At 37.2% G+C, this 19,169-nt stretch overlaps 1 protein-coding gene across 1 annotated transcript in view; it reads right to left on the minus strand.

Annotated features, from left to right (window-relative positions):
* Window positions 1-1,809: 1,809 nt before the first annotated feature.
* Window positions 1,810-19,169, minus strand: part of eys (eyes shut homolog) — a 300,156-nt gene continuing 282,796 nt past the window's right edge. Inside the window, exons 40-46 of the mRNA XM_067386962.1 lie at window positions 17,432-17,614; window positions 13,819-13,985; window positions 11,829-11,973; window positions 8,697-8,871; window positions 8,423-8,595; window positions 4,218-4,379; window positions 1,810-2,996 (exon numbers count right to left, since the gene is read on the minus strand). Of these exons, the coding sequence (XP_067243063.1) occupies window positions 1,810-2,996; window positions 4,218-4,379; window positions 8,423-8,595; window positions 8,697-8,871; window positions 11,829-11,973; window positions 13,819-13,985; window positions 17,432-17,614 (2,192 nt within the window). The remainder of the gene's footprint in view (window positions 2,997-4,217; window positions 4,380-8,422; window positions 8,596-8,696; window positions 8,872-11,828; window positions 11,974-13,818; window positions 13,986-17,431; window positions 17,615-19,169) is intronic.

Raw genomic sequence — 19,169 nt, forward strand, 5'->3', positions numbered from 1 at the left:
TTAAACATGCTCATTTTTTGTCATGCACTGTAATTAAAAATATCTGAGATCACAGAAAAAGGTACTGTATTTCACAATAACAAAAAAGCAATTATAAAAGACTACTTTTGGGGTAAATGTAGGATTGCCAGAAAATGATGTCCCATTAAAGGAACAAATGGCATTTATTTATATATATATATATACTCTGACATTCAAAAGTTTGGGGTTAGATTTTTTTTAAAAATACAGAAAAACAGGAATAATATACTGTTCTAGCTTCATTTATTTTAAAATGTAATTTATTCCTGTGATGGCAAGGCTGAATTCTCAGCATCATTACTCCAGTCTTCAGTGTCACATGATCCTTCAGAAATCATTCTAATGCTGATTTGCTGCTCAAGAAACATTTCTTATTATTGAGAACATCATTTATTTAAAACGAAACATTGTATTTAGTGTCACTTTTGATAATTCTAATGAATCTGTGATGATTACAAGTTTTAATTTCTAAAAAAAAAAACTTCTTACTGACCCCAAACCTTTGAACAGTAGTGTATTAATACTATATATATTTGATTATTATGGGAAACAGAAGTGTATCCACCATAAACCACAATACAATTCATACAATTTACTTTATTTGTTATAGACAAAAGCACACAGATTAACACCAGGGTAACAAAAGAAAGGCTAACCAAAATTTTTTTTTATTTTTAATTTTTTTTAAATAAGGGCCAGATTTACTAAACGGCAAATTAGCGTGAGTGCAATTCCAAAAAAGAGGTGATGGGAGCGGAAATTTCTGTGTGTTATCTACCGACGACACACAAATTAAAGAACACAGATGCAGCAGATCATTTCCATAATGACCAACGTGATCTACCAAGAGCAGTGCAAATTAGTGTGTAGATATGAATTTTTTGGGCATTTAATAATGGCACAAATACCAGTAAACTGACTAGCACAAACCTTAGTAAATTGTGTTGCGTGATTCATTTAAATACTCCCATAAATTTTGCATCTGAAATGGAAACTCCTACAAATGCATATTCAATAAGATCAGCCGTAAAGATAACCTGGTCCACGCCTGTTCAGCGCTAATTTTTCACTGCATGTTTTAAGTAAATCCTGACAGTAGTTTTTTTTTAACACCAAAAGAGGGTTTGCGTTGGTGCGAGCTGTTAGTAAATCTGGCCCTAAAACTTTGTTTGACCTTCAGGCTCTTTGCTGAAATAAAATGAAATTTTAAAGTCCTATTTTGTACCTTTATTGTGGTTTTAAGTGTTACATGTTTTGACATTGACAGTAAAATGTTTTACAAGTACTTAATACTACCATGCAAGGGAAAAAAAAGACCTTGGAAAGTATACCACATTATTTATTTAAAAGAAATACCTCCTTAAAAACTCATGTTGTTTTAATTCAAAGTAGACCAAGTCAAAATGAACAGGCTTTTGTTGCATAAACAACAAAGCTGGACACATACCACGGAAAATTCAACAACCTGACCTTCAATAAGAGGCACAAATATGTAACAGTCCTGCTATCGTGTGTTCATCTCTTCATTTCGTTCAACAAATGCATGGTGATTTTGAGATGGAGGGAGTTTTGAAGTATTTTTGGATTATATAAAGGTTCACTTCTACAACCTGACATCTCTGTGACAGCATCATTTTATCACGCCAATGATAAACAACAGATTTCACCTCTTGAAAACTGGCACTGTGTCATTTAGTGTATTTGATAAGACTCATTGCATATTCTATTCTAGATGTGAATACCTAAAATCAAATATCAAGACTGAAACAATAATCACAATAATTATTCCTACTCATCACCTTGATAGACATTGATACCTTCACTGTTTAGATGAAACTGCAGCTCTCTGGTGTCCTGATACAAGAAAACCTCTTTAATACTCCCATCAAACCCTTTAGTAAATACACCAGATGTAACATACGCCACATCTCTATTTAATTCAAAACCCCCCAAATAAATCACCCCTCCATAATTTACCGCTACGTACTGTTCAAAGGGGTCAATGTCTTCAAAAATGACTCTTTCCTCATTCACATAGACCTGGATGAGAGTTCGGTTGTGAGTAATAGACAGGTAATTCCAGTGATTACAGCAGAAAGTGCTTTGGTACACAAGAGGAACAGCATTTCTCTCACCAAGATTGACTGAAACCTTCAGATAACCGTCCTGCAGCCCAATCGCTAGATGATCATCGTCTTCACTTTCTGCTTTCCCCATCCAAAGAATCAAACCATCCCCTGCTGAAGTGGAAAAATTCAGTGAAACTTCAGTGTACATCAGATTCCTAGAGTTGTACTTTGGATCCTTGTATTTCAAATACGAGTTTCCAATAAACCTTATAGTCCTCAAGGTAACTTTTTGGTCACAATAAGTCCCAATCCATCCCAAAGAACACATACATGAATACGAAGCAGACATATGGACACAGAGAGAACCGTGTTGACAAAGATTGTTGACACAGTGAACGGACTGTTGGCACCGTGAACCGGTCCACATTGAGGGGCAAATACAGCTGAATGAAGAAAGACCCGCTGGATGGCAGTAGCCACCGTTCATGCAAACCTTATACCCACACGCTGTCCCGTCCCAGTCGCCAACATTGACTCCGTTGAGCGCACCAGTCTCTGTAAGGTCAAGGTCATGCCCGTTAACTATGACCTCTCGCATGCCGCCCGTGAATCCCACCGGGTCTTTCTCCGTCGCATCCGGGGACACAGCGTTCAGGAAAGACACGCCCCCAATGAAAATATTTGTGCCAACATCCAGAGTGCTCGTGCCCTCTGAAGAGTTCCTGGTCACGGCTTCATCGTCTAGAATGAGGAAGCCACGGTTGCCTTCTCTCCCAGCCTTCACAGTGTGCCACTTCATGCCAGTCACATCGACCTCTTTTGGAGACTGTAATACAATAGTTTCGTTTCCCAGATTATATCGGAGCTGCACAAATCCAGCTGACAGGGATATGCTGAGGAAATCACCTTGGGAGAGGGTAGAGAATAATGTTAATTCATAGTCTTTTGTTCACCACAAAACTCCTGTAATCATCTCTGTTGTTGATTTATTCACATTTGGTTTCTGAACATATGAACCACTTTAATATGTATAGTAGATACATTTAAAGGTGCAGTATGTAGGATTTCTGTCCGCTAGAGGTCGCTGGAGGCCTATTCAAAGCAAAGGCGTAGCTTGATGACGGCAAGTTTGAGCGTGGAATCTTGGGACATGACACATCACAGTCGGTGCAAAAGAATAGGGATAGGACTCGGGAAGAAATCATGTTTATGGATGCGATTATTAACGTTACTGTAGTATGAAGCAGAGCAGGACCGAGTGTTTTTGGAGCTGAACGAGGCCGCTGGAGCGATTGCACAACACACGCCTAACGAGCTGCAGAACGCTGGCGCCACTTCCGCTTTTCCGGTCATGAGTATGAGGTAACACAGCTCTGTTTATCATATTAGATACATTTGAGTGTGTTGAAAATTATGTTATAATGTTACTCTGTGCGTTCGCTCGGCGGCTGCTGTGAGACACTTGTTTGAGACACACTACAAGTAAGCTAGATCGATTTTAGAATATCATATTAAATGCTGGATGGCTTGTGTTGAAAAATGGCATGCAATTAATTTGAAAAAAACAAACAAAAAAACATTATACATTGTATAATGGAGAAAATGCTGTATTACTGTTACTAAAAATAAAGCTAATCTGACTATGCTATGTTAGCTACTTCACAAAATAGTGTTTTTTTCGGAGGCATGGTAAAGCATGGTACTCGCAAAAAAAAAAAAAAAATCAAGAAAATTAGATTTAAACAATAAGACTAAACGTGTTGAGCTATATAACAATAATTAGTTTTCTGTCTGTAACCAAACAATTGTTCCCTTGCCTATTAAAACATGTAAATATTAAACCGTCTTTGGTGTTTCCATGGTTTTTACAAAATAAAACCATAACCCTAGGGTAACGCGGGTATGACGCAATTGACAGGCGACTCACACGTCCCGGAGCCTTGGTTAAAATCAAGATTTTCTAACGGTTTACAAATAGTTGGAAACATTTTGGATACTTTAAGTACTCAAGTGAACAAAATACATAATACTGGCCTAGTGGTTTTTGGATATTTTACTGCAAAAATCTTACATATTACACCTTTAAATGCTTTAATTTTAATGTAAGCAGTCAAGATGCTGCCTTACCAGACCGACTGCTCAAGTGCCGTGCAGTGTAGAATAGGATGCCCTCTGGTGAAAGTGTTTGAAACTGCAGTTGGAGATGGGTTCTGTGCCTTATATTGATGGGAGGAAATGACATCCAAGATGACTGATTGCCACTGAAGAAAGGATCACTGATAGATACAGCTGGAAAAGAAATAAAAATAAAAAACCAGAAAGCACAGTCTAATATTTGCTGTTTAAATTTTCATTAACTCATTTAAATAATTTTGTGACCTCCATAAATTGAGCATGGAGTATTTTTATAGGAAATATAATGGGTAAAAAATAATCTTAATAAAAATGTCTTAACATATTCAAGGCAAAACTTATTTTGCAGTGCCCTTTTACAATCTATTTTTTTCCCCTCTAAAATACAAAGCTATATACAAATATATATTTTCATGTATAACTATCCTTTATATTGTAATACATATATTTTATATTCAAATATTTTATTTATATACACACACACTACCGTTCAAAAATTTGGGGTAAGAGTTCTTTGAAAGAAATTAATACTTTTATTCAGCAAGGATACATTAAATTGAACGAAAGTAACAGTAAAGACATTTATAATGTTACAACTATTTCTAAACTTTCAAATAAATGCTGTTCTTTTGAACTTTCTATTCATCAAAGAATCTTGAAAAAAACATTAATATTTTAGTGCTGATAAGAAATGTTTCTTGAGCACCAAATCAGCATATCTGCTGAAAGTTTAGCAATAACTTACATTTTAAAGTATTTCTTTCACATATTCTACAAAACTTTTTCTACTTTATTTTAAGGGTTAGTTCACCCAAAAATGAAAATCCTGTCATTAATTACTCACTGTCATTGTCATTGCAGAGATTTATATTTTTGCAAATAAACTGGTAAATTATGTTTTTTGCACAGACAAAGCACTTGCGTTGCTTCATAAAATTGAGGTTAAACCACTTGGTCACATGGTTTACTTTTATGATGCCTTTACTACCTTTCTGAGGCTTGAAAGTAGTAGTTGCGTAGGTTGTCAATGGAGGGACATGAACGTCTGAGATTTCATTAAGAAGATCTTCATATGTGTTCCAAAGATGAACAAAGGTCTTACGGGTGTGGAACGACAAGAGGGTGAGTAATTAATGACAGATTTTCATTTTTGAGTGAACTAACCCTATGTGATGAGCAGGGCGGGGCGAGAGCAGGGATGGGCAGTATTTATGATACATGTATTTAAAATACAAAATAGTATTTTGTAATTTGTATTTTAATAGGGTTGATGAAAATGGCTTTGTATTTTGTTTCAAAATACTTTAGTGTTACTGTAAAATACTTCGTAAGAAGTCTACATGATGACATCATAAAAATGCGGTCTCTGATTGGTGCTTACTCAGTGGTTTGCCCAGACTTGTTGAGTTCAGAACAGAAGTTTTGGTGTTCGTTTTAGTAGCCTAGGCTAAAGAGTTTACCAATTTACATAATGTTCTTGAAAACTATTATACAGAGCAGCAGCCCCCTATATTTATGATTAACAATTAAATGGTTAATTAGTTAGAATCTACAGGGAGTGCAGAATTATTAGGCAAGTTGATTTTCTGATCATATTTTTTTTCCAAGCACATTTTACCAATTCCAATCCACATCAATCTTAATAACTACTATTAATATTGTTTTTAATCATTTATAAGTGATATATAATTGTTCATGAAGGCTGGAAATGAAGAATGCCCTATATTCAGGTGTGCGGAATTATTAGGCAGGTTTTCTTTTACAGATAAAATGAGCCAAAAAAGAGATTTAACTCAGACTGAAAAGTCAAAAATTGTTAAATACTCATGAGAAGGCCGCAATACTAATGTAATACTAGAAATTGCAAAGTTAAAGCATGACCATTGGACAGTGAAATGCTCATTGGGTCAGTGGGGTCATACAAAAACAGGTGGAGAAGAAAAGACACGTTAACTGCAAAATAATTAAGAATTAAGGTGAAGAATTAAGTGTGAAACCATCAGGAACCCTTTAGTCTCCAGCGCCACCATTTCCCAGTACTGAAACCTACCTGGAGTCTTCAGAAGTGTGAGGTGTCAGGATCTCAGAGACTTAGGTTAGGTGAAGAATCCTAAAAAGCGACCTGCTCTTAATAAGAATCACAAGCTGAAGTGTTATAAAGTACATGAAGACTGGGTTTTTATAGGCCTTATAGACAGACAGCTTGAGAGTGACTCCTGAAGGACCAGCACCACATCCTCTTGTACCACTGTTTGAAGAATTCATCTTCCAGAATCTGGCAGTAAGTTTTGGAAGATCATTTAGTCCATCTCTGCAAGATGGACATTTAAGGATAAGAGATGGACTAAAAGTGAACTCCCACACCTTACTGCCAGATTCTGGAAGATGAATTCTTCAAACAGTGGTACAAGAGGATGTGGTGCTGGTCCTTCAGGAGTCACTCTCAAGCTGTGTTGCATATGTTATTTATATATTATGTTATATGTTATGTTATTTATATATTATTATATATATATATTATGTTATTTATTGATTGACTCAGGCAGAGAAAAGCTGTTACTATGTTAACTGAATCAACAGTCAGTGTAATGGTGAAAGGATCGATCAAATAGGCCAATTGATGGAAGGTTTGCGAAGAAATTTCATGCTCTCTTGTAAAAGTATTTTTTAGTATTTTTAAAAAACAAAAATATATTATTTTATTTTGGTACATGGTGTGGCTGCTGTATTTTGTAGTTTATTTTGATACATTTAAAATGAAGGTATTTGGTATTTTATTTTAAAATACATTTTGATGTATTTTTGCCCAACCCTGGGCGAGAGACATGAGAGAATGGCGTGAGGCCGGTGACGTGAGTGACAATGAGGAGAAGGAGGAGAGAGGACCAGGCCTGGATTTTATGTTATGTTTTATTATGTGTGGCCGGCAGTTGGCTGTGAGGGACTGCCGGCATTTTACTTTCGTTTTGTTGTTGGTTTATTTTATATTATTAAAGTCTGTTAAACGTTCGCCGGTTCCTGCCTCCTTCTTCCCGTATATACGAACTGCGTTACATTGGTGCCGAAACCTGGGAGGAAGGAGGGACATGCTGTTGGAGAGCCCTCGCTGCTGAGGGGGATCGCGGTGCTGAGGAGGTCGGGCAGCGCGGAAGAGTGAAGACCGCGAGTGGCTGCCTGAGGCAGTGGTGCTGGAGCGAGTATATATCGGGTGGGACAGAGCTCGCTGACATACACTTGGGTCGAGGTAGGGTGGCTGCCGTCCGAGAGAGAGCAGAGGAGTCACCGCAGTTCGCCGTGGGCTGGAGCCTGCTGCCGTCCACCATGAAGGGGAGGAGCAGGGAAAGGGGGACTCGCTGCCAGCTGCCAGAAGGCAGAGGATGGATTGAGCCATCCACCGAGCATCCAGTACCATCGCATGGCACTGCAAGGAAGAGCCTCTCAGCTGGCTGAGGACCGATCGACAATGTGTGAGACTAAGATTTTTTTTATTTCTTTTTCCTATCTTCCCTCTCTCGTCTCTGTCGCTCCTGGTGATTCCATCTCCTTTTCTCTCGTCTCGTCTGTCCTTACCCCCAGGTGCTGCGGCCGCTGAGACGTGATGGTGGTATGTGATGACTGATGAGCAGGGCAGGGCAAGAGCCACGAGGGACCAGCGTGAGGCCAGTGATGCGAGTCATAATGAGTGTCAGCTGTGCATTGCACCGGTCTCATATCTCTCATGGAGGACCTCCGGAAGCATAAAAGGAGGAGCGACGACCAGGCCTGGATTATATATTATGTTTTATTATGTTTGTGTGGCCGGCAGTCAGCCGTGAGGGACTGCCGGCATTTCACTTTCCTTTTGTTGTTGGTTTATTTTATATTATTAAAGTCTGTTAAACGTTCGCCAGTTCCCGCCTCCTCCTTCCTGTATATACGAACTGCATTACACACTAATTTAACAAGAGTGTATTTTTTTCTACCTACAATTAGAAGTCTGTATACATGAAAATAAACATAAAAATATAGTTATCAATAGAATAAAAATAGTTGTCATCAATCTCCAATTTTTAGAAAGCAAAATGAGACAGCTTAAAAATGGGCAAATTTTACATTTTTACTACTTTTTTTTATTGTTATCTTTTTTACATAATGTTTCTCTGCACCCTTCCTTAGACCCTCTAGCAGCTCTCTGGAGGTCAGATTGATTGTTGTCTAACCTTGCTGGCAGAAGAGTCCAGCAGAGCCTAGGGGGCACTGGCATGTATATCCATCAGGAAGGGGCACACAGGTGGAGCCGCGAGCGCAGGAGGGCGGTGGGATGTGTTCGGCATCGCAGAACGACACTTTCTCAGAGCAAAGAGCACCTTTCCATCCAAACACACACTGACAGCTGGAGGAGAAGGCCAAAGAGAAAGGGATAATAATGTTTGTCAGTCATTCACTCGCACAAGTTGACTCAAACAGGTGCTTGTTCTAAAGTGGAAGTCTTACTACACAGAGGATCCAGAGTCCACACAGGTGCCACCGTTCTGGCAGATGACCAGGTTGCAAGGATCAACACCACACTGCCCCACATTACGTCCTGACTCTGGCTTTCCCTCTGGCCCTCCTGGAGGTTGAAACTTCCCATCTCGTCTCGTCCGAAACAGCAAGTCGAAAATGCAGCCTTTAAAATCAAAGAGAGAGATTACATTTGTCATTATACTCACCCTCATATTAATAGTGACCAGCAGCATTGGGGGCAACATTACAAGTAACTTGAAAAAGTAATCTGATTACTTTGCTGTTGACCTTCAATGATCCAATTCAACCATACTAATAAGCAAAAATTACTTTTGATTAGATTTTGTTATGTCCAAGGATGTACGATTTGTTTTGTTTTTCCTTTTCTCCCTGTTTTTCCTCTCTACTTCCATAAGCAGGAAGTAATGGCTGCCACCTGACTCCAATGATTGGTGATCTGATGTGATTGGAGAAGGAGAGGAAGCTGTGGGGATTTAAGCAACACCATTGCACAGAGCAGGGTGTGTGTGTGTGTGGAGGCTGCATCGTGAGGCTTCTTTACCCAACCCAGAAAGGCTTATTAGTTGTCATGACTTATACCTTGTTGATTGACTTTTCTTTGGTGTCATTGTGTTGACACTTTTTGTTGTACTTGGTGCTACCTGAAAAGCCTTTTGTATATTGTTTCTTTACCTTCTAAGTTTATTTTGTTAATTATTTGGGGAAGGGTTAGTAGAGAGGTGGGTGCCATTTTCTTTATAGCTTGTTTTCTCTTGTTTAAGCTAGTTAGGAAATTAGTTTATTAGTTATTAGTTTAGTTAGTTTCTTCCTAAATAGTTAGAGGGTTTATGTTTGTTATTTTGCCTTGCCCCCTCTTGAAGCCTTGAAATCCTCCCACATTTGTACAATAAAAGAATTTGTTTTTGGATATTGAGTTGCCTTGGTCTTTTGTTAAAGCCCTGGGGTTGGGAATTGCACCTTGCTGCCTCCACACATCACACCATATTTATTCTGTTCCTTAAACCCGAGACTAGCTGGGTATGTAACAATTTAGAAATAAGAGTGTTGAACTTTTCCTGCGTCGTCTTATTCTTTAATCCAAAATGGCAGCACTGCTGAAAGGTTTGTTTGAGCTGCGCCCTCTACTGTACAGGTGTAAATATAGCCTGAGGCTTATTCATTTCACTTTTGGTGTGAAACTGCCTTTGCATTTGCCAAAAATAGAACTTTTTTGTTATTAAAAAACAAACAAGCAAGCCCAGCCCAGGTGAGAAAAAGTATCACACTTAGTTACATTATATTACAATGCATTACTTTAAAAGTAACTTTCCCCAGGCTGTAAAGCTAAAAAAAAAAAAAAAAAAATATATATATATATATATTATACACACACACACACACACACACACTACCATTCAAAAGTTTAGGGTCAGTAAGATTTTCTTTTTTTAAATTGATATTGTTACAAAAATTGTCTTTCAAATAAATGCTGTTTTTCAGAATTTTTGAAAGAATCTTGAAAAAAAGTGTGTCAAGGCTTTCACAAAAATAAGCAGCTTAACTGTTTTTAACACTGATAATCAGCAATGGACTTTCCATCATGCCTCAGCGTTTTCCTAAAAGACTAGTAAATGTAATATTCAGAACAAGAAGAAACATTTGTGCCATCACTGGAAATTCATATAATAATAGCATCTAATTTTTGCACATGGCTCTCTCCAGCAATAACATGGTGTTGACAATATTTGCATTTTTTTTAATTTATTTTTGGAAAGCACCATCATGGTGAAATGGGTGCAAAGATTTCTGAGTTTGAGCTGTTGCTCTTTTTCAAGTAAACAGCAAAAATGAAATGAAATATCCAGTGAGTGGCAGATACAGATGAGTGGTATGAATATAAAGGGACTGCCTCAAGCTCCATGAGATCAGTTCATATATTCATAACTGAATATTACTATTAAATTCATAATCTAATACTCAGTCGATAACCATTTAAAATCATAATCAAGCAGTTACAACAATGTAATTTGAGGTTGAAGAGGCCCCAAGATAGCTGTTGTGAAACTGTACTTTATTTGCCCAGTAGACTTCCATTGTAAGTGAATTACTATAAACTGAGGGATGAGTTGAAATTATGTTATGCGGTAATAGAGAAAGACTTGTATTGAATTCTGAGCATTTATTAAACAGCATCGACTAAATGACAAGACATGCAGTGCTTAGGACGTATCTTGGCCCATTTGTCTTCAGTTCAAATGTTTTCATGATGTTGTGCTTAAAGTTACACTATGTAACTGCTTGCGGTTAAAAAACAAAACCGCGCATTTTGCAGAAGAACATTGTTTTAGTTGTGCTTTGGCTCTGCGTGACTGTAAGACTGAATATCCCTTCATTTCAATTTTGAACAAAAATAGTTTACCATTTCTGAGGCAACAATTTATTTTTTATTTACCAATTTATGTGAGGGCGGTTTTATGAACGATTTCCACAGAAATTTGTTCTTGTTTCATGAATGAGTTCCATTGACTGTAAGCATCCAGAGCCTGAGACAAAAGATCCATTCCATCCTACTCACTTGAGCATGATTTCACAGCTGTGATGAAATGCTGTGTAATAAGACTACAGAGATTAAAGATAAAAATTATAATACCGGTGAAATGTTTGGACACACATGACTGAATCTGAAACCCTAACAACATTTTTATCTAAACGCATATCCATAAATGTTGGAAAATTAATTTTGTAGATTGGTGATTATGTGAATTTCTTTACAGAGCTAGAGTTTTAAATGGTTTCAAAGTTTTTAAGGCAAATCCCATACTACTATTTGTTAACTTTTAACTGATCAGAAGATATTACATTTTACAAGCAATTTCCCTCAGAATGATAACACCAACTTGCAAACGCCATATTTTGTTGACATTAAAATGTCTGTTGTAATAAAGCTTTGTGATGGGTGGTTGCACACATATTGCACACAAGGTTAAGAGTCTCATCAGATCTGCAGACACATCACGAAACAGATGATCCAAGAAAGAAAGACTGATTTCATCATTGACAATATGAATCAAGATATCAAACAAGACGATAAGAATAATAAAACAGGAAAAAACACAGTACCTTGAAAGCTGTTCTGGAAACGTGAGCCCGCAGGCAATAGCTCAGGTGTGTATTCTTCATATCCACCCACATAAAGTTGATTGAAGGTGTTCAGGCCCACCAGTGGTCCAGTGGATGTACCCGTTCTCCTCTTCTGCCCATCAACCTGTTCAGAAAAGATCACAGCAATGTGACGTCAACATGGTCAAAAGGAATTTAGAGTCAAATGTGGCTCAAAACACTTCCATCCCCCCCAATAGGATTGCATTTCAAATCTATAGCAATATAATTGGTTTATTATTTTATAACAGTACAGTACTATCTTAAAAGTACTATGTAAATGTGAAACCTAAACCACAATTTTGTGGTTTGCAATAAGTCTTAGCAAGCCTGCATTTATTTGATCAAAAATACAGTAAAAACAGTTATTTTGTGAAACATTATTACAATTTAAATGAACTATATTCTATTTTATTATAACATTATGACCACCTTCCTAATATTGTGGAAGGTGTTATGACATTATGGCATTGCATGGACTCCACTAGACCCCTGAAGGTGTGCTGTGGTATCTGCACCAAGATGTTAGCAGCAGATCCTTTAAGTCCTGTAAGTTGCGAGGTGGAGCCTCCATGGATTGGACTTGTTTGTTCAGCACATCCCACAGATGCTCGATTGGATTGAGATCTGGGGAATTTGGAGGCCAAGTCAACACCCCAAACTCATTGCTGTGCTCCTCAAACCATTTTTGCTTTGTGGCAGGGCGCATTATTCTGCTGAAAGAGGCCACGGCCACCAGGGAATACCGTTTCCATGAAAGGGTGTACATGGTCTGCAACAATGCTTGGGTAGGTGGTACGTGTCAAAGTAACATCCACATGGATGGCAGGACCCAAGGTTTCCCAGCAGAACATTGCCCAAAGTATCACACTGCCTTCACCAGCTTGCCGTCTTCTCATAGTGCATCCTTGTGCCATGTGTTCCCCAGGAAAGAGACGCACACAGCCATCCACGTGATGTAAAAGAAAACATGATTCATCAGACCAGGCCACCTTCTTCCATTGCTCCGTGGTCCAGTTCTGATGCTCACATGCCCACTTGTTGGTGCTTTCGGTGGTGGACAGGGGTCAGCATGGGCACCCTGACTAGTCTGCGGCTATCCAGCTCCATACGCACCAAACTGCGATGCACTGTGTATTCTGACACCTTTCTATCAGAACCAGCATTAACTTCTCGAGCAATTTGAGCTACAGTAGCTCGTTTGCTGGGTCGGACCACACGGGACAGCTTTCGCTCCCCTCATGCATCAGTGAGCCTTGGCTGCCCATGATGATCCTGTCGCCGGTTCACCACTGTACCTTCCTTGGACCAATTTTGATAGATACTGAACGCTGAAAACCAGGAACACCCCACAAGAGCTGCAGTTTTGGAGATGCTCTGACCCAGTCTTCTAGTCATCACAATTTGGCCCTCGTCAAACTCACTCAAATCCTTACACTCGCCCATTTTTCCTGCTTGTAACACATCAACTTTGGGGACAAAATGTTCACTTGCTGCCTAATATATAATCAGTGTTATTCACTTCACCTGTCAGTGGTCATAATATTATGCATCATTGGTGTAATTTAAAATGTAATTTTTTCCTGTGATTGCAAAGTTGAATTTTACTCCAGTCTTCAGTGTCACATGATCCTTCAGAAATCATTCTAATAATGCCAATTTGGTGCTCAAGAAACAATTCTTACTATTATTAATGTCGAAAACAGTTGTTCTGCTTAATATTTTTTATGGAAACTATGACATGTTCTAGGATTCTTTGATGAACAGTTCAAAAGAACAGAAACAGAAATCTTTTATAGCATTATAAATGTCTTTACTCTCACTTTTGATCAATTTAAAGCATCCTTGCTGAATGTAAGTTAATTTCTTTCAAAAAAAAAAAAAGAAAGAAGAAAATCTTACTGACCCCAAACTTTTGAACGGTATTTGTTACTGCAAATATAAAACACACCTTCAGCCATCCATTTTTCAGATATCTTCCAAAGTGCACTGTGTGAATGTTGATCCTGGGATTCAGGCGCTCGCTGATAATTGTTGCCAAACCCGAGCCAAGATTATACTTATGAACAATCCTGCCGTTCCGCACCCCCAATGCGAAGAAGTCATCTCCACTGATTCCTTCATAAAAACACACAATCCAATTAGCATATGCAGTGGGGTCCAAAAATCTGAGACCATATTGGAAATCTTTCATTTTTTTTGTAATGCAACACAAAGAAAAAGTGATGAGGTAAAATGAATCTGTAATTTTGATGAGGTCACTCAATTATTATGCAAAAAGTAATAAATTAGTAAAGTATGTCAAGTACTTTCAAATTTTCAAAGCATTTTCACTAGTGGTTTAGGTCAAGCCGACCATCTCTAAAATGTCATTTATTTTTCTTTTGAGCTGATGGATCTAACGCTCCAATTTATCCGGCCAATTATCAGGTGAACAGTTGCCTTCTCATCCTCTCCAATTCCTTCTTTTTGATTTTGTTCTCCACTGTGCTGCACGGCTCCCTTGACAATTGCTTCATTATTCACAGTGCTGTCCTCTTCTCTCTTTCCCTCGATGAATCATCCTAAACTATAATCCCGGGAGACACTCGCTGAACTGAGGAAGATTCATACCCCCCTTACTCTTTTATTCAGCTGCCTGTCTTTTGATTAAACATGTTCGTAGCAGTGACGTGTCAGTTAGCAGCCACTGAAACTGACCTTAAAATAAATTGCCGATGGTGGCAGAGAAGCTGAAGGCATGAGGAAACTTGACCGAGATGCTGTGTCTCACAAAACGACAAGTCTTCTTAATGGCACTTTCAACAGGAATGTAATTTGTTGGTTTTTGTTATGGATATAAATTTCGGTTACACTTTATTTTGATAGTCCATTATAGACATTCTAATAACTATAAGTAACTTTGCAACTACATGTCAACTAACTCACATTAGAGTATTATTAGACTTATTTTTTGGTTCGAGTTAGTAGAATAAGTTGACGTACTTGCAAAGTTACTAATAGTCAGTTGAATGTCTGTTGGGCGATCATCAAAAGAAAGTGTTAGCAGATATTAAGCAGACAGTCAATTAATACTCTAATGAGAGTTAATTGACATGTAGTTAAAAAGTTACTTATAGTTAGTAGAATGTCTAAAATGTACTATTGAAATGAAGTATTACCTAAATTTCTACATTTAGAAAGAAGGCACGAGTCACTCTGCAGATAATCATTTTCCTAATCGGTATTTGTGTCGTTTTCAAGAAACCATATCCTTAAAACAATATACACTTTTAAACAAGATTTCAAATTAAGATATTAAAGATACTTCATAAGATATTGAAGATATATACAACCCGAATTCCAGAAAAGTTGGGACGTTTTTTAAATTTGAATAAAATAAAAACTAAAAGACTTTCAAATCACATGAGCCAGTATTTTATTCACAATAGAACATAGATAACACAACAAATGTTTAAACGGAGAAATTTTACACTTTTATCCACTAAATAAGCTCATTTCAAATTTAATGGCTGCTACAGGTCTCAAAATAGTTGGCACAGGGGCAACAAATGGCTGAAAAAGCAAGAAATTTTCAAAAGATTCAGATGGGAGAACATCTAGCAACTTATTAAGTTAATTGATATCAAGTCTGTAACATGATTAGCTATAAAATAGATGTCTTAGAGAGGCAGAGTCTCTTAGAAGTAAAGATGGGCAGAGCTGTGAAAGAGTGCATAAAATGATTGTGGAATACTTTAAAACAATGTTCCTCAATGTCAAATTGCAAAGGCTTTGCCAATCTCATCATCTACAGTGCAAAACATCATCAAAAGATTCAGAGGAACTGGAGAAATCTCTGTGCGTAAGGGACAAGGCTGAAGACCTTTATTGGATGCCTGTGGTGTTCAGGCCCTCAGACGGCACTGCATCACTCATCGGCATGATTGCGTCAATGACATTACTAAATGGGCTCAAGAATATTACCAGAAACCACTGTCAGTAAACACAATCCACCATGCCATCTGCAGATGCCAACTAAAGCTCTTTCATGCAAAAAGAAAGTCATATGTGAACATGGTCCAGAAGCACCATTGTGTACTGTGGACCAAGACTCATTTAAAATGGACCTTTTCAAAGTGGAAAAGTGTTCTATGGTCAGACGAGTCCAAATTTGACATTCTTGTTGGAAATCACGGACACCGTGTCCTCCGGGCTAAAGAGGAGGGAGACCTTCCAGCGTGTTATCAGTGTTCAGTTCAAAAGCCAACATCTCTGATGGTATGGGGGTGCTTAAGTGCGTACGGTATGGGCAGCTTGCATATTTTGGAAGGCACTATGAATGCTGAAAGATATTTAAAGGTTTCCAGATGATGTCTATTTCAGGGAAGGCCTTGTGTATTTCAGCAGGACAATGCGAAACCACATACTGCAGCTATTACAACAGCATAGCTTCATCGTAGAAGAGTCCGGGTGCTGAATTGGCCTGCCTGCAGTCCAGATCTTTCACCATAGAGAACATTTGATGCATCATTCAATGAAAAATACATCAAAGACGACCACAAACTCTTCAGCAGCTGGAAACCTATATCAGGCAAGAATGCCAAACTCCAGAAACTCATAACCTCGATGCCCAGACATCTTCAAAAGAAGATTGCTACACCATGGTAAACATGCCCCCATCCAAACTATTTTGAGACCTGTAGCAGGCATCAGATTTGAAATGAGCTAATTTTATGCATAAAATTGTAAAATTTCTCCGTTTAAACATCTGTTATGTTATCTATGTTCTATTGTGAATAAAATATTCGCTCATGTGTTTTGAAAGTCTTTTAGTTTTCATTTGATTCAAATAAAAAAAAAACGCCCCAACTTTTCTGGATTCGGGTTGTATTTTTATAATAAGATTTTTGCTTAAAACTAAAAAAATGAAATACATTATTCTCTAAACACTACTCTCAATAATCTCTATAATATTTACATTCTAAAGTAATTTAAAAATTAAAAATATTCAACTTTTTACTGGTAAACAAGACGTTTTTATATATAAATAAAATATATATATATATAATTATTTTATAATAATTATTAATTACAAAATTTAAATATTTTACTGGTAAACAAGTCCAACATTTTTATAATTATTATATTACAAACTATTTACTATCTTTACAGTCTTTTTTAAATTCCCTGGTAAAATTTCTTCTCTATCATCTGAGAATCTTTAGAGACCTCATATATAACAGATCTTTCCCTTATGCCAGATAATAAAAATCATCGCCCCGTTTTGTGCACAGATAAATTGTCTCTGCTGTTGGGCCCTGGATTTACATTTACAGCACATTTTACAGGAGCTGCTCCATTAATATCTCCTAGTTGAGTGATACTATTTCCAAACCTCACTTCCTCTAACATGACCTCAGCTGTGTGAGGGAAAAAGTTTACAGCCAAACTGCTATGACTCCAGCTCTTATTTTTCATACACCAGTATATACAGCATCCTATTGAAAGCACTGAGGGATGCACTGTAGTAAATAAAGAGAGATGGCGTAAGGAATATTATCAATATTCCCATTTTGACTCACCTTGTCCCTTTTGCCCAGAAAAGAGAATGAGGCTGTTTCTCAAAGCGGACACATTATTGGCAAAGGTGAGCTTCAGGTGAAATTCATAAAAATGACCCATATTGGGAATAGAGGGATAAGCCACATAGGATGAGTATCCAAATTCATCAAGTCCACTAAACCTGGGCCGAGTGATGTTGACAGCTGCAAAGAAATAGAAAAAGTAATAAATAAACAAACATTTTTAAATATACATCCAAATGATTATCCAAGATTTGCAGGTTCAATTCCAGCTATAGTTAGCATAATTATACTTGAGAAATGTATTGAGATAACTTTGAATAAACAAGAATCTGAGGTGAAGTTACCAGCAGCTGTCTGAGAAAGCGACACAAGATGGCGATATTGCACTATACATAAAGCTTCTCAAATCTATTATTTCCTTTGGAGAGAAAATGCTGCTTCTAACAATAATTATTGTAATTTTGTGCCATTTTACTCTGTAAATGGACTGTGGTCGTAACAGCGATATTTGCAGAAATCGATCAGAATTTGTGAATGGCTGCTGCTTTGGACAATGTATTTCAGAGGTGGAAAATCTTCAGAAATTTCAACATTTGACCCCCTGGTCCAGCAGCCATCACTCAGAAACATTTCAGCTTGGGTACATTAAGCATATACACTTTTTTGTCCAGTGAAAAAATGTGCTACCTAAAGAGTTTTCTCCACCCCTCATTTTGTCTTTATGAACTGTGCAGCCTGCAAAGCCTCTCCGGAGGATCTCTCTGGGAACAGCATTGAAGTTCTTCCCTCTGCTCTCCCCTTGAATTATTGATGCCTTTTGAAATTGCACATATATTACCTTGTCGCGGTTTATTTGCACAGCGCCTAATGAAGGACTAGAATGCGTTTTTAGCAGGGATGGCTTGATGGGGCCAGCTGTATTTCTTCACTCAAAGTGTCATGTAATGGCTCTGTGATAGGCTGCATATATGCTGAGTTACGCTTTCTTGCTCAAAGTGAAATTCATTAATAAACCGGCAATTTATTAATCAGATGTATTGGGTACTTTTTGAGAATGCCAATTACTATCCTAAGATAAACTGCAGTCCTGTATAAGGACGTTATTTAACTCATTTCCAAAGTCAAATGGGATTTATGATTCTAGACTTCAAAAGTAACCAGAACTGCAGTAATTATAGGCACAAACAAAGTCTTGCTTTCCCTGTTTTTTTTCCCTTCACTGCTGAAGATGAATAAAACTACATGAATAACTACATGAATAAAACAACACATTATTATTTTTGTAAATTCCTCTTATAACTATGCTTTCAAATTGATTAATCACGATTCAATCGCAAACATATAAGTTTGTGTTTACATAATGTGTGTATGTATATATTATTATATTTATATGCATTATATATGTCTGTGTGTATACATATATACATTATATATATATATATATATATATATATATATATATATATATATATATATATATATATATATATATATATATATATATATAAAAATGTAATAATATATACACACACATTCACATATATTATGTAAACACAACCTTTTATGTTAGATACAATTAATCGATTTGACAGCACTACTAAAAATTGACCTGTCAATGTCCCATATGACAATGTATGAGATATGACCTCAAATAACCATAACTAATGCTTAACTTTTAACTTTTCATGCAAAGGCACTGCAGAGCACAGGAAGGTTCTCTCTGCTATATTATTCT

This window comes from Chanodichthys erythropterus, chromosome 5 (assembly GCF_024489055.1).
Source record: "Chanodichthys erythropterus isolate Z2021 chromosome 5, ASM2448905v1, whole genome shotgun sequence".
Taxonomy (NCBI): Eukaryota; Metazoa; Chordata; class Actinopteri; order Cypriniformes; family Xenocyprididae; genus Chanodichthys; species Chanodichthys erythropterus.